General features: G+C 44.4%; 1 protein-coding gene across 5 annotated transcripts in view; it reads right to left on the bottom strand.

The window, feature by feature from the left end:
* RUNX1T1 (RUNX1 partner transcriptional co-repressor 1) overlaps window positions 1-15,752 on the bottom strand; it is a 132,978-nt gene that overhangs the window by 72,862 nt on the left and 44,364 nt on the right. The window contains exon 1 of one of the 5 annotated variants that reach the window (XM_045581306.1): window positions 15,361-15,716. The exons of 2 other annotated variants lie outside the window; for them this stretch is intronic. In XM_045581306.1, the coding sequence (XP_045437262.1) occupies window positions 15,361-15,367 (7 nt within the window). In that variant the 5' untranslated portion in view covers window positions 15,368-15,716. Of the gene's footprint in view, window positions 1-14,157; window positions 14,373-14,920; window positions 15,100-15,360; window positions 15,717-15,752 lie in introns of those variants that run through there. 2 more of the 5 variants (XM_036437587.2, XM_045581305.1) reach the window with 2 other exon arrangements.

Consider the following 15,752-nt stretch of genomic DNA (forward strand, 5'->3'; position numbering starts at 1 on the left):
CTAATCCCAGATTTCTCCTACAGAAAGTCTGACCAGCTAAACATCGCCTTAGAGACCAAAAGACAATATTTGGAGGATTGTTTCTTGCTGTTAGTGCATCATTCGTGCAAAAACAAAGGAGCTCTTAATTTTCTCCATTTCAGTGAACTTAATTCCTTACGAAAAGCTTAATCTAGTAACTGTGCAACTGATTGATAAACACTGTTAATATTTTATGAATTAAGACTTTTTTCTTAATTATCCTTCATATAACCACAATGTTCAGAAAGCAATTTGGCTTCCTCATATTAACCTTCCCCCCCCCCAAATACACACACACACATACACACACACACACACACACACACACACACACACCAAATATATACAGTCATGCATCACTTAACAACATTTTGGTCAAAGACAAGCCACAGATACAAAGTGGTCCCATAAGGGTATAAAGAAACTGAGAAATTCCTGTTGTCTAGTGACATCACAGCACAGCACATTAATTACCTGTTCCTGGTGACGCTGTTGTAAAACAAACGTACTGCCCTGCCACACCTATAAAAGCATAGCGCATAGCCCTAGCTGGTTTGGTGCAGTGGGTAGAGCATCGACCTGCAGACTGAAAACGCCAACAGGCCTGGGTTGCAGGCTTGATCCCCAGTCAGAGGCAAGGAGGCAGCTGATCAAGGATTCTCTCAACATTGATGTTCCTATCTCTCTCCTTCTCCCTTCCTCTCTGAAATCAATAAAAATATGATTTTTTTAAAGTATAGCACATATAATAATGAACAATACATAACACTCGATAATGATAATAAACAACTAAGTTCCTGGTTAACGTATTTACTATATTGTACCTTTCACCATTATTTTAGAGTAAATTCATTCCACTTTTTTTTTTTTTTTTAAAAAGGTTGCTGTAAAAGAGTATGCCATGTTACCATGGCAGCAGCCTCAAACATCTCTTGATTGCATCCTTTTCTCTTGAGCTTGATTTTATCTTTTGTTTTGTTACAGTAACATGCGGCACAGGTTTGTAGTGGCCTGTACCATCTAGGTTGGTGTACGTGCACTTTATGATGTTCACATGACAACAAAATCACCTAATTACACATTTCACAGGACATATCCCTGAGGCTAGTTAAGTAGCACATGACCACATGTATGCATGTATGTATGTATGCATATGGGTGTGTGTGGGTATGTGTGTGTATGTGTGTGTGTGTGTGTGTGTGAGTGTGTGTGTGTGTGTGTGTGTGTGTGAGTGTGTGTGTGTGTGTGTGTCCTATATAGGAAAAGGCTAATATGCAAATTGTCCCTTCGGAAGTTCAATTGGGAGACTGTTCATTATGATGTGCACTGACCACCAGAGTGCAGCGAGGAATGAAAGAAGGCCTCAGCTGGCAGCGGGAAGGCCCTGATTGGCCCTGATCGTCAGCCAGGCCTAGGGACCAACCTATGCATGAATTTCGTGCACTAGGCCTCTAGTGTGTGTGTGTGTGTGTGTGTGTGTGTGTGTGTGTGGTAAATAATAGAATTTTACTTGTAAAATAATTTCCAAGTTCACTGAGATACATTTTGGTTAAGAAGAAAAGAAAAAAAAAATTCCAGGTTGTTTCACTGGGAATGGATTTTGTACAGAATTCCTGGAGTTTTCTTCCTTAGGTAATTCTAGATCAAAGGCAAGAGATTGCAGATGCTGCTGAGACTACTACCATGGCCAAATTTTAATAGTACCAGAAAAATAACAGTACCAGAGAGGATTCCCAACAAGATGCTTCCAGCCGTTTAAATATTCCTTGAAACTATCCCAAATGTTTTGTTATAATCCATGTGTCAACGGTAGATCAGCCACCTATTAGGAACTGGGCACTGTGCTGGGTCTTTTACATGAATGATCTCATTCCATTCTCACAATAATACCGTGGTTTTAGCGACTCATTATCCCTTTCCATGGAGGAGAAGACATACTAAAAGAGATTAAATAATGCTCAAAGTCAAACATCAAACAAGTGGCAAGGCTAGAATCCAAGAGACATCTTACTGCTTCCAAGAATCCATGCTAATTCCTACTCAAAAGAGTGCCTCAAAGGATTTAAAGACTCATGGTGTTCCTTCAGTAGAATTATTTAGTGCCTCCCGAGAACATGTTACATAGAAGCTCAAGTCATCCTTGTAAAAGGTAATTCAGATCGTGTCACTTAGATGGCTTCTAGACACACCCAGAACGAATTCCCAACTCCTAGCAATGGGCTGGCCTCTGAAATGGGCTCAAACTACTTTTGAATGTGCCAATCATGTTCTCACCTCAAGGCTCTTGAACTTGTTATTCCTCTGCCACTGAACAGTTATACCGCATAGGTTTCAGCAAAAATCTTACCACCTTAAAGGGCTTGATGATAAAGAGATTAAGAAGCACAAATTGATAGTTAAAGAACCGTCACAGGGATATGTAAAGTACAGCATAGGGAATCTATACTAACAAAAGCCTATGTGGTCATCACACCCTCACACCACAATGCTCTCACACCTTAACAATCCATCACCAGGAAGCTGTGTGTGCAACGGGCACGTGCAGGTGGGCGGGTCCCAGTGGCTCCATACGGTGCAGAGGCGGGACCCTGGACTCCGGCCTACTCTTTGGGGCAATGCATTGAGGAGCCCCAGATGGGTGGGTGGGGCCTACCCCTTTGGGGAGGTTGATCGCGGGGCTCCCGCACGGTGAGAGGGCACAGGCCAGGCTGGGGAACCCCCCCCCCCCCCCGTGCACGAATTCTGTGCACTGCTTGGGCCTCTAGAGTAGTCAATAATATGGTGCCAGCTGGGTACTAGACTTAGAGGATCACTTCAGAAGTTACATAAATGTCTAACCACCATGTTGAGCACTTGAAACTTGTATAATATTGAATGTCATTTGTAATTGAGAAACATTTCATTTTAATTTTAAAAAATTATTTTTTTAAAGTGTCTTCTTTAAATGATTCTAAAATATTGTTGTGGAATTTTTAAAGATACTTGAAGAAATTTTGCCTGCTGTGCTTTAATTTAAATAACTTGTTGTCGTGCCTACCACCATTTTCTTCTAGCTTCATTTGTCTGCGTGTTTTTTGCTTTTGTGAAATATAGTTTGATTCAGTAAGAATGACATGGAACTTATATAGCCGTGTGCTTCTGAACTGGAAGCAACACTTGCCCAAAATAGTTTTCTTTCCATTTTTCCTAGAATACCCTGGCCCTGAATACTCCAATAAGGCCAAAGAGGGCCATATGCTCTCCAAAAACAAGCAAAAATAGTCACTAAATAAGCCACCCACCTACCCTCTATCCTGTTTTTGTTTGTTGTCTTTTTTTTTTTAAATATATTTTATTGATTTTATACTGATAGGAAGGGAGAGAGATAGAGAGTTAGAAACATCGATGAGAGAGAGTCATCGACCAGCTGCCTCTTGCACACCCCCTACTGGGGATGTGCCCGCAACCAAGGTACATGCCCTTGACTGGAATCGAACTCGGGACCCTTCAGTCCCCAAGCCGACGCTCTATCCATTGAGCAAAACCAGTTTGGGCTTGTTTGTTGTCTTTTTATTGACTTTTTTACAGAGAGGAAGGGAGAGGGATAGAGAGTTAGAAACATTGATGAAAGAGAAACATTGATCACCTGCCTCCTGTACAACCCCACTGGGGATGTGCCCGCAACCAAGGTACCTGCCTTGACCGGAATCAAACCTGGGACCTTTCAGTCGGCAGGCTGACACTATATTCACTGAACCAAACCAGTTAGGGCTTGTGTTTCTTTTTATTAATCCTCATCTGAGGACATTTTTTCCATTGAAGAGAGGGGAAGTGGGAGGAGGGAGAGAGAGAGAAATCTATGTGAGAAACTCATTGATTATTTGCCTCCCTCATGTATTCTGACTGGGCCTGGGATTGAACCTGCAAACAGGTATGTGCTCTTGACTGGGAACTGAAATTGTGGTCCTTTGGTGCACACGCTGTCGCTCTAACCACTGAGCAGAAAGACCAGGGCTGTGCCCTGTTTTTAGCTGTATTTATCCCTGTCTGGCATTATCCTCCAGATGTGTGTGTTTCCAGCTTGCCTCCTCCTGTCTAAACTGTCAATGCCCTGAGTGGAGGGACTCACGAGTCTTGCTCACCGCTGATTCTTCAACACTCAGAACAGCGTCACACCCACAGCGCCGGCCCCATAAAAATGACTTGTTAAATGAATGACTGGCCTCCAGATGCCATGGTGATCCATACAGAAATAGACACAGGCCTGACTCTCAAAGGTGGCCAGTCTGTAGTAAGGGGACAAGCACACCAATAATCCCACAGGACAAACTGTTTTAAGGCTATGTGAACTAACTCAGTATTATTGGGTTAAAACACACACACACACACACACACACACACACACACACACACACACAGAAAAAGCATATATCAACAAAAGATTTAAAACTACTTATAATTTCATCAAGAAAAAACAAGAGGGAGGAAAATAAATGGGGGAATAGGAGAAAAAACTCTTCACCCTACCCTCTCTTTCTCCCTCCCTCTTAAGACATTCCTCAGACCGGAAATGCTCAGCTCAGTCAAGGCTTGCAAGATATAAACATCATTGAAATTCAAAGGCAGTTCTGGGAGAGAGGCTGCCTCAATTGGTATGCAAGGGATGTTCCTCCCCTGAATACATTATGAACTTGCGGCATGCTAATGCGCCACGCAATCATAAGCACCAGATGGGGCAGTAGGCAGTACACGTCCCATCAAACCTCCAGAAGATGTATTAATGTTCATGCTCTTTAAAGAAACAACAACCAACCCTCCGCCCGAGTCCCCAGACTTCCACATTTCTCAGCATTCGGCTCCTCTCTCTCCAGCACAGTCCTCCGGGCTCGGCGGCTCCTCTTCGCCAGATGGTGCCAGGAGCCATTTCCATCTATTTGATCGCAGGAGGCAAAGGCCAGGGAGCGTGGCAGACGCCGCTCACCGGAGGCACACGGGGCACAGAAGGGAACAGCGGAGCGCGGGAGACACAGAAGGGAATCTTCTCCAGGCACTGCCCATGGAACATTTTTTAAATTATATTTTATTGATTTTTTTTACAGAGAGGAATAGAGAGTTAGAAACATTGATGAGAGAGAATCATCAATCAGCTGCCTCCTGCACACTCCCTACTGGGGATGTGCCTGCAACCAAGGTTCATGCCCTTGACCGGAATCGAACCTGGGACCTTTCAGTCTGCAGGCCGATGCTCTATCCACTGAGCCACACCGGTTTCGGTCATTTTTTTTTTTTAATGTTGCTGACCCTTCTTTACATTCAATAGAAAAAAGAATAAAAAGAAGACTTTCAACCACCCAAATTTTCAAGATTGCCTGATATTATGGTGAAGTTGAGGTCCAAACCAATATTTTCTAAATATGATCGGCTAAACGAACAGAACTAGGAATAATCAGAAGGTGGCCTCAAAATGAGACAAGGGCATAATAAATGTCCTGAAATGGGCTCACCTGTTTAAAAGTAACTCTGAGCAAACGCAACCAGAATTCAGGTTGAAATGCACGGCCTCTCCCTGACCTGAGTCAAGTGATGCCATTAAAAACCAAGGCTCTACACCACATGTGATTTGTAATTTCTTGAGGAGTACTTTTCCAAGCACATCATTTAAAAGAAACAACTTGCCTTGATTTCCATTCACGTGGGACCTGACTGGTTTATTTAAGGTCAAAAGGGTGCGTGGGTGTGGAGGGCCCTAGCTGGTTTGGCTCAGTGGATCAAGTGTCGGCCTGCGGACTGAAGGGTCCCAGGGTCAATTCGGGTCAAGGGCATATGCCCAGGTTACAGGCTCCATCCCCAGTTGGGGGCGTGCAGCAAGCAGCTGATCAATGATTCTCTCTCATCATTGATCTCTCTCTCTCTCTCCCTCTCCCTTCCTCTCTGAAATCAATAAAAATATATTTCTTAAAAAATGGGGGGAGGGCATTTCCTCTAGAATATACAAGGAGACAACAATTATAATTTATAGCAGTGATTCTGAACTTCAATATGCTTCAGAATTCCCCGAGAGCAAGCGCACACAGAGCGCCAGCTCCCCCGTCGCCCCGCCCTCCAGTTTCTGATGCAATCGCCTTGGGGTAGGACAGGGAATCTGCATTTCCAATAAGTCCCTGGGTGATGCTGATGTTGCTTGCTCGTCCAAGGACGACCCCCCCCCCCCCCAATTTGAAAATCACTGATTAACATCATTCTGAACCAGGTGCTTCACAGACTGTGGGAAAGTGTATAATCTGTGCTGAATATCAGCCATATTCTTTTATTTTTATTGTTGATTTTTTACAGAGAGGAAGGGAGAGGGATAGAGAGTTAGAAACATCGATCAGCCACCTCCTGCACACTTCCCATAGGTGATGTGCCTGCAACCAAGATACATGCCCTTGACTGGAATCGAACCTGGGACCCTTTAGTCCACAGGCCGATGCTCTATCCACTCAGCCAAACTGGTTAGAGCTAATTGCTTGTTATTTTAATAATTTTTAAAAATATATTTTATTGATTTTGTACAGAGAGGGAGGGAGAGAGATAGAGAGTTAGAAACATCGATGAGAGAGAGTCATCGATCAGCTGCCTCCTGCACACCCCCCACTGGGGATATGCCCGAAACCAAGGTACATGTCCCTGACCGGAATTGAACCCAGGACCCCTCAGTTCCCAAGTCGACGCTCTATCCACTGAGCCAAACCGGCCTCGGCTTTCATAATTTTTTTTAAAGTCCTATCAAGTGTGAATAAAATTCAGAAAAATCTCATCAAATGTAGACAACACTCACTAAGCACAATTAGTCTAGAGGCTGTATGCGTGGTTCAAATACTACCCCCTATTTTTAAGTCCAGAGAGCATCTACAATTTGCCTTTAACAATTACCACTTAGCCATAGCCGGTCTGGCTCAGTGGACAGAGCATCAGCCTGCGGACTGAAGGGTCCAAGTTTGATTCCAGTCAAGAGCACATGCAGACTCGATCCCCAGTAGAGGGCGTGCAAGAGGCAACAGGTCAATGACTCTCTCTTTCTCTCATCATCCTTGATGTTTCTATTTCTCTCTCCCTCTCCCTTCCTCTCTGAAATCAATACAAAAATATATATTTAAAATTTATTATTATTACTAAATAAGAATTACCACTTGCATGTAAACTGTGCTTATTATTACTAAATAATAATTACCACAGGTTTACAATCATCATGACTGCCTCATGTGAAGTAAAAGTGAGCTAGACAGAATCCTTATATCTAAGGCAAGAAAGTAAAACTCAGGCAAATAGTAAAATGACTTGTTCAGACCCCTCCCTGGAAGAACCTTGATTCATACTCAGGAATTAACATTCTTAATGCGCTTTGCTTTAGATAGATGGCCCCAAAAAAACACAACATACGAAGTGTTTATAAAAGTTCTAGTCAAAAAGCATAAGATAAAAACATGCTCAACACAAACCGATCAAGAACATAGCTAAGTATGGGGTGGAAGGGGGAAAGTAAAACAATAAGTAAATATATAGCTAAGTATGAAGACCATGGCCACTTAAAATCATTGATCAGTAAGTTCCAAAAATTTAAACACATGCAATTTTGTGGCTTAAAGAGATGATCTTCTGCTCTCTGGAAAACACTACAAAATGGTTCAGTTTTCCTGGAGGTTTTGGTCAAAGACGTATTAAGATCACACTGATATGATATTGAATGCTTTATCCCCAGAATATCTGAGCAAAATGTAGAAAAAAAGGAAAACAAATACAAAGACATTCCTCTCTGTAGCAAATAGTTAAATAACAGATAACTCTTCTTCCCACAAAGCTCTTTAGAAAAACTCCTAAGTGTGCGAAACAGAGAACGTTTTGAAAGCCTGAGCACATCTACACTTACTCACCCTCCTTTCTGGTGAGTCATGGGCAGCAAGCAAGCACCGGTATGTAAAGCATGCCAAGGTCACTAAGGAATTCGGTTTTGCCTCTGACTTTTGACACTACACGATATTTTATAAAGCAACGATAAAGAAAAAAGTCTAGAAAAAAAACACAATGCTTTCTAAGGACAAAAATCTTCACTTTGATTCCTTTACTATTTTCCTGCCTCCAGGCTAGACAAATACAACCACAATAAAATAATCATAGAGCAGAAAGGAAGAAGACAATGCATGTTCCCAGGCCTTTCAATTGCTTAGTACAGTGGTCAAGAGCCACGTGCGGCTCTTTGGCCCATTGAGTGTGGCTCTTCCACAAAATACCACAGCCTGGGCCAGTCTATTTTGAAGAAGTGGCTTTAGAAGAATTTTAAAAAATGTGGCTCTCAAAATATATTTCAATCGTTGTACTGTTGATATTTGGCTCCGTTGACTAATGAGTTTGCCGACCACCGGCCTAGCGTATAAATTCAGATGAAACCAGAGTAAACATTGCCCATCTCAGAGGGAAAATGCTAGATTCAAGGCCTTGATTCATTTCCGTCACATCCCTGTCTGGTCACGTGTTAAGCATCTCAAATGCAAGAATATAAAAACCGTTACCACGGGACTCTCAAGTTTTACTACGTGCTTTCTTCCCAATAACTTGAGGATCATTCAAGGCACAGGGGTCCTCAAACTTTTTAAAGTGGGGGCCAGATCACGGTCCCTCAGAGAGCTGGAGGGCCGGACTATATGAACTACTAATTCCTACTGTAACACCTCGGCTGCGCTCACTGCCCAAAAAACCTGGCGGGCCGGATCAGACTCCTCTGGGGGCCGCATGTGGCCCACGGGCCGTAGTTTGAAGACGCCTGATTCAAGCAAACAAGCCCGGAAAAAGGCCAGGCAGTTAAATTGTGCGAAGTTCACATAGGATGTGATCAGAAGCACAGCAACTCTTCCTCCGGGCGCCAAGCAACTTCGCAGCCCGTTAAAATCATCCCAGGGTATTAAGAACGCTGTTTTTTTGGTCCGACTCTTTAAGAGCATCAGCCGCTGTATGATGTTAACCAACCGCACAGAACGCAACGAATTCCTCTAATAAAGGGAGGAATATTTTTCTCCCAGAGTACACTTACCCACTTGGCCTTTAAAAAGGGAAATATGAAAAACAGAAAGCATCCCACAATTTTAAAAATCAATTTTTTAAATTTTTATTTATTTATTTACTTATTTACTTATTTACTTATAAGTAAATAAGTAAATAAATTTGGACAGGGAATGCATGGTGAAAAAAGATACCTGCTTTCCTGCAGCATCCGCGTCTTCTGGAAATACTATTTCTACATGCCTAGAACCTCCTGGGGCCAACACATGGGTACCCAGCATTCTCTCTACCAGGAGATCCGATTTCTTTTGAACCACACAATGTTTACCCATGCTGTCTGCCAACGTGTTGAATGTGTCATTTGTTTTCCAGTTTTCTACTCATCCAAAGCATACAAAATCACCATCTGAGCTTCTCATCAACAAAAGATAGCCAGGATTGCCACATTCCAAAAGCTTGCAAAGGTGAGGTTTTAGTTAACTCTATATATACAGCTTTGTCAGTAGTAAATGTATGACTTCTTTTTAGCTTTTCAAAATAATGGCCTATCACTCCCACGGCACTCTATGGAGAGGGAGGGATACAGAGAAATCACCACCATGGAATTGTTTTACCCAAAATCGTTCTTGAGGATTAAGGCGAATGCTTTCACATTTTAATGTTTCAGCAAAGAGAACTCTACCTTCTCTGCTAATAGCCTTGAAATTCACATATTCCCCTTTCAATGTTTCTATCTAGCTCCCATTGTAAAATACCCTCTCACCAAGTCACCACATCCTCACCCCTCCTCAAGAGGGAAAGAAGAATAAATAAATATATTTTATTGATTTTTTACAGAGAGGAAGAGAGAGAGATAGAGAGTTAGAAACATCGATGAGAGAAAATCATCGATCAGCTGCCTCTTGCACACACCATGCAACGAAGGTACATGCTCTTGACCGGGATCGAACCCGGGACCCCTGAGTCCACAGGCTGATGCTCTATCCATCGAGCCAAACCAGTTTTGGCGAAGAATAAATAAATAAAGGAATCTCAAACCAACAGGCAGATCTGAGAATCCCATCTCTGCCATTTATCTCTATGTCTTTGGGCAAAACTGCTTAACGTATCTGGTCTTCGGGTTTCAAATTGGTCACATGGTCACAGAAGCCATTTGAGGGGCTGCAGTGAGAATTAGAAAGTATATAAGATGCCTAGCCTTGGCCCGTCCAGGCTTTCAATAAAAGGCTGCTTTGACGCTGCTATCAGAGATGTATTCTGTTCAGAGATGACAGGTATCTATTCCCTTTGAGATTAAGAGGATCTCCCCGTTCCTTTGATTGGGACTCGGCGTGTTGAAAAACATAATTAGGCTAGGCATTCTCAGAAAGTACATTTCCATTAATATTAATTAATGCTAACAGCTGGTAAGAGAAAGCAGGCCAGACAGACCTGCTTCTGGGTCAGGTGTAAAATCGTATTGTACTCAAGTTATGAGTCATTTCAGTCACCGACTTACTTTGCCGAAGACCCGCACTGTGTACATTATGTTTGAGAAATGCCATGCCTGCTGTCACACAGATTAAAATTTGTCACACAAAATAAAATTTAATGAAGGTCCCGTCCTCAGCGTCAGAAAAACAAACCACCCCTAGGCGGTTAGGCTCAGTGGATAGAGCTTCAACCTGCAGACTGAAGGGTTCAGGGTTTGATTCCGGTCAAGGGCACATGCCCAGTGTTGCGGGCTCAATCCCCAGTAGGGGGCGTGCAGGAGGCAGCTTGATCAATGATTCTCCCTCATCATTGATGTTCCTATTTCTCTCTCCCCGTCCCTTCCTCTCTGAAATCAATAAAAGTATATTTTTTTAAAAAAAAGAAAAACAAACTAAAAACTATTACGTTACATTAATGGGGGGACCGACTGAGTCATAGCCACCCTGTACCTGTAACATTTCTCAGCCTCCTACAAATGTCTGCTTCTGTACCTGAATCTCCTCATTATAGTAACCTTTCCGAGGTCAGGCCTTCCCATCATTGTATCTGCTTAACTCCCGGTAATTAACTCCTACCGGGCAGCTTTCTGGCTTCCAAACAATTCTAAGATGGGTTTGATGGCACTCCTTTGCCCCAGGCCCAGTGATGACTGTTAACGGGATTTTCCCTACACAGCTCTGCGGTCCAGAGGAGGCGAGGAAGCATATGGGAAAAGCCATCCGGGGCCCACTGCAAACAACCACAAAGTAAGACGGACACTGATAGGTAATGTGGCTTCAGCTGCATCGGAGGTGTAGAAGGGCCTGGGAAAGGGGGTGAGCTGGGAGAAACCTCTCACTTTAATTAACCTCCTAACAAGCCCCTTTCCTTCCAGGAGCTCCGCCCCAACACATGGAAACCGAAGACAGGATGATGCAGAAGGCAGTTCCGAATGTTACAATCACAGCATCTTCTTTGCAAACATCAACTACCACGGGTGGTGAGATGATTAGTCAACATCTCTACCCTCTATAATGCCCACGAAGTGCATGTGTACGGTAAGAAATACAAATTAACTAGTTGTCTTATAAAAACGTATAAGATTAAACACTTATTTAATTAAAGATTAAACACTTATCTCCCCCGCCCCCCTTTATTTTTTCAATAGATCATTACACAGGAAGGTGCCTTGTAAAAGTTTCCAAGTATTATTTTAACATAAAGAACGAAAACGTCAACTACTGCAAAATATTTACTGGAAGTCATTTTAAAAGAAAAAAGGGATGGGGGGGCCAGATCCTAAAGAAAAGCTGGAAAATCTAAATGCCTACTACGAAGAAGTCATGTTCAATACAATCTACATTCATAATTGGGTATTTGCAGTGCATATAGTTTTTCTCTTAATAGCTAGCAGGAGGCTGGTTGGAAGAATCAGCCTCACACAATGGCACACCAACCTGCAGGGTAAAACTGAGTGACAGGGAATGTCACTTTGGTGTGTTCTGTTCTCGTCTAAGAGCATGTAGTTGCCTCTATTTAAGTGTGTGTGTGTGGGGTGGGGGGGGGGGGGGAATAACCAGGTGCATTATCCAAATGTTCCGTTACCAGGGACACGAAGAGTTGTCAATCCATGGCGATTTCATTGCTGTTTTTTTTACACAAATCATCGCTTTGCGAGCGCTGATGTTAAAAACAGAAAGGCAGTCTAGTACACAGTGGCTATAAATGCCAAATCAATTTTCAGCAGATAATAAAGTCCATGTTTTACAATCAGCAATGCGCTGTTTTACTACCTAAAAATGTAAGCTAATAATATATAGCTCCGCTAAATGGAAAATGCAGATACGCCGGTAAAAAAAAATCGGGCTGGCCGTGTGAGGATGGCTCTTTGCTGCAGGGACCGTCTCCGAGCTATGTGTAAGTGTTTTGAAAATATCACATGATGTGGCCATGTGTTAAGAATTACAGCCAGTTAAGTTCTCTGCTAAGAAAAATATGTGGGCAATTTATGAAATGCACTCCAGAATGGAGATGTCTTAAGTGAAACCAGATTTTGAAAACAAACCTTTTTCTTTTTCTTTTTCTTTCTTTTTTTTTCCCCTTGAAACTTGAACTTAAAAAAAAAAAAAAAGTTCCATGCACATCTGGAGAGCAGGGCCATTGAGAAGGGTGGTCTGACCTCATATTAGCCATCTTCTGAGAGAACAGCACTGGTTCTGAGCTCCACGGCCTGCGCTCGCTTATTGTCCTTTTAAGGAAACAGCCCGGAAAGCATTTTTTTTTTGGAGGTCAACATGTGTTCTTTGATAATATTATACAGAGATTGATTAAAATTATAAATGTTCCAGAAAGCTGGGAGCCATCTCTTGAAACAATCGAATACCCAAGCGATCACAACCTTCTCATAAGAAAAACATTTTCCGTCTTTTCTTCTCTCAAACCCGGGGTCTAGCTATTACAAAGTGACAGGCAGTGAAATGATAGCTCCTTAGACTGAATTAAGCCATACACATCGCTGAATTGATTTCTTTACAGCATGTCTGGCCTCTTCTGACTTTTCTCGGCTCCTTTCTGTAACAATATGCTACCCAAACAGCTAAAGCATGTTTTCTTAAAGGAAGCGAAGGCTAGAAACCCCTAAACCAAAGACTTTTGTGTCCGCCCACCCCCACGGGTTGGTATGTCTTTAAACAAATTCGGTCTGGGCATATCTGTGTCCAGGCATCCCCATTTTTAGAAAAAAGGTCTGATGCCTGAGAATTGTTCATTCAAGTTTGATACCACCAGGAACCAGTTCTGACACAAGACCCACCAATCAATAATAATAATTAATAATAAAGTAGTGTTGGATACATATATAGTCAGATTTAAAACAAACAAACAAAAAAGTGTCAACACCCAATTACCTGAAACACATCCTTTTAATCTTCTACATACAATGTCTTATTTGAAAATATAGAATATGCCCCGGGAGGTTACAATTGTCCACTAATATGACTACATATTGCACGGCCTAAAATAGGCTGAAAACGTGGTCCGTCCGATAGTAAAGTTTACAAAGTGCAAACGGGTGTCAAAAATAGCCAAGTGTCAGATCTGCTGGAGTATCTGCACTCTGGCACATGCTCACAGTCACAGCTGTTAATATATTCTCTGCGTCCAAGTAAAAGGTTTCCTAACAGTTGATGAGAGAAAGAGAGAGAGAGAGAGAGAACTGACTGCCCACACCTCGGGCTTCAGAACAGACAGACACTAACAACTCAACAGTAAAACAAAACTTGTCAATGATTCCAAAACTCCAAAAAAGAGTCCAGTGCCTTTTAAACAGAGACCCTTTAAAGCCAGGTCATTAGGGGTGGCCGGCGCCCTCACGAATCCCCTCCCCCTATTATCATCCACAAATGCCTTTGGTTTATTATTGTGGGTTTTGTTTTAGCAAGACAACATACAGGTTCTTCAAAACACTGCTAAGTCAGATCACTTCACACATGCAGGAAGAGCAGAAAAACAAAGGAGATTCCAAGGATGACATCCCACGAAAGTGTGCCAATACCCCGGTGAAGTAACACACACACACACACACACACACACACACACATACACACGCACTTTGTCACCCGGATTACAAGTAAAGAGGGGAGTTCGGCGGCTCCAGTGGCCCTTGCCTACCTTGGTCATTGTCTTTTTTGGAAAACTGATGTCCCTCCTGTTCCAGCCACATCCATTCCTCCTCCGCTAAGCTACTGAGAACCCGCCGCGCTGTCCCGCAGGCCTCCGGCCACACGTGTATTAATAGCGACCAGGGTCACAAGACACATCCTAACGGGGGAGCATTCTTCAAACGACTGCAATACCTACACACAACTGTGGCTGCGGAGGAGCGAGCAGCAGATAGGGTTTCAAAACACCATCTGCGGGGTGTGCACCCACCCCCTGACCACGCACAGCCTCTGCTGCTGGTCCCACCCGGCCATCGGCATGGGGGAGGGGGGTCTCCCTGGGGAGGGAGGGGGCCTCCCTCTGCCTTGTCCCTTTTTGGGCTGTGGGGAGGGCTGCAGGGAGCAGACACCCTCCTGGAGAAGAGCAGAAACCCCCCTCCCCGCAGCCCGCCCCTCCTGGGCTTCTCCCCCACCAGCAGCGCCTCCGCTGGCCGCCACCCGCCAGGAACCGGCCAGGCTCCAAAGACAACATTTTCCCCAGGAAATGGACGGGCACTCCATCTCCAGAGCCCGACAGCTTCGGGAACCCGGCAGACTTCTTCTGTTTAACGAAATGATTTCCATGGTCTGCCTACGACATCCGAGGAGGACTATTGTGATCCAGGGGCTGAGACTGGAATCCAACGCGTTCTTTACTTTCTCTCACACAAGCAGCTTTCTTTAAAACACACACACACACACACACACACACACACACACTCACACACACAGACCTCATCCCGGGGCTCCGCCATCATCTGACAGCTCTCCTCCCTGGTGAAGGAAATGCCCAGGACACGCCGATGACAAGGCACGCAATCCAGAACAGAAACCACACTTCCAAGTTGAGCTCCATCCCTCAGGCAAAGGGCTCTGCCCACACACACACTGGGGCTCAGCTCTCCAAACACACCTCCCGAGTTGTTGTTGTTGTTTTTAAAGGAAGGACTCCCACACCCCGTACCCCTGAACCTAGATCTTGGTGGCTCGCTCTCTCTCTCTCTCTCTCTCTCTCTGCCACTCTCTTCCACCTATCACCCCTGTCCCCCCAGCCTCTGCCCCAGAAGGCACAGCACACCCTGGGGCAGGAGGGCTCTCCCAGCCTCATCCAAAGGCAGCGTCCTTCCCACTCCGATCTGATCGGAGGGGGAGAGGGGGCGCGGGGCTCACTCACCGGGCATCCTGGGGGGCAGGGTCCGCGGGGAGAGCCCGCCTGCCTGCCGGGCAGCCTCAGGCCCGGAGCTGCGGAATGAGCGAGGCCGGGCAGCGCGGGGCCGGCAGACGGGGCTGGGGTGGCATCGCCCCCCGCAGGGCGCTGGGCGCGTGCGCCTGCCAGGCGGAGACAGATGGAGAGCTGACACTCCGGGCTGCACTTGAAGCAGAAAGGCGGATGATGACAGGAGCACATGTGGCCCTGAACCCAGCCCCTGTCTCTCCAGGCAGAACAATGACAGGGATGTGTGTGTGTGTGTGTGTGCAGAGGACTGCAACCGTGGCCTCCCCTTCTCTCTCTCTCTCTCTCTCTCTCTCTCTCTCTCTCTCTCTCTCTCTCTGTCTGTCTCTTTC

This window comes from Pipistrellus kuhlii, unplaced genomic scaffold (assembly GCF_014108245.1).
Source record: "Pipistrellus kuhlii isolate mPipKuh1 unplaced genomic scaffold, mPipKuh1.p scaffold_m20_p_14, whole genome shotgun sequence".
NCBI lineage: Eukaryota > Metazoa > Chordata > Mammalia > Chiroptera > Vespertilionidae > Pipistrellus > Pipistrellus kuhlii.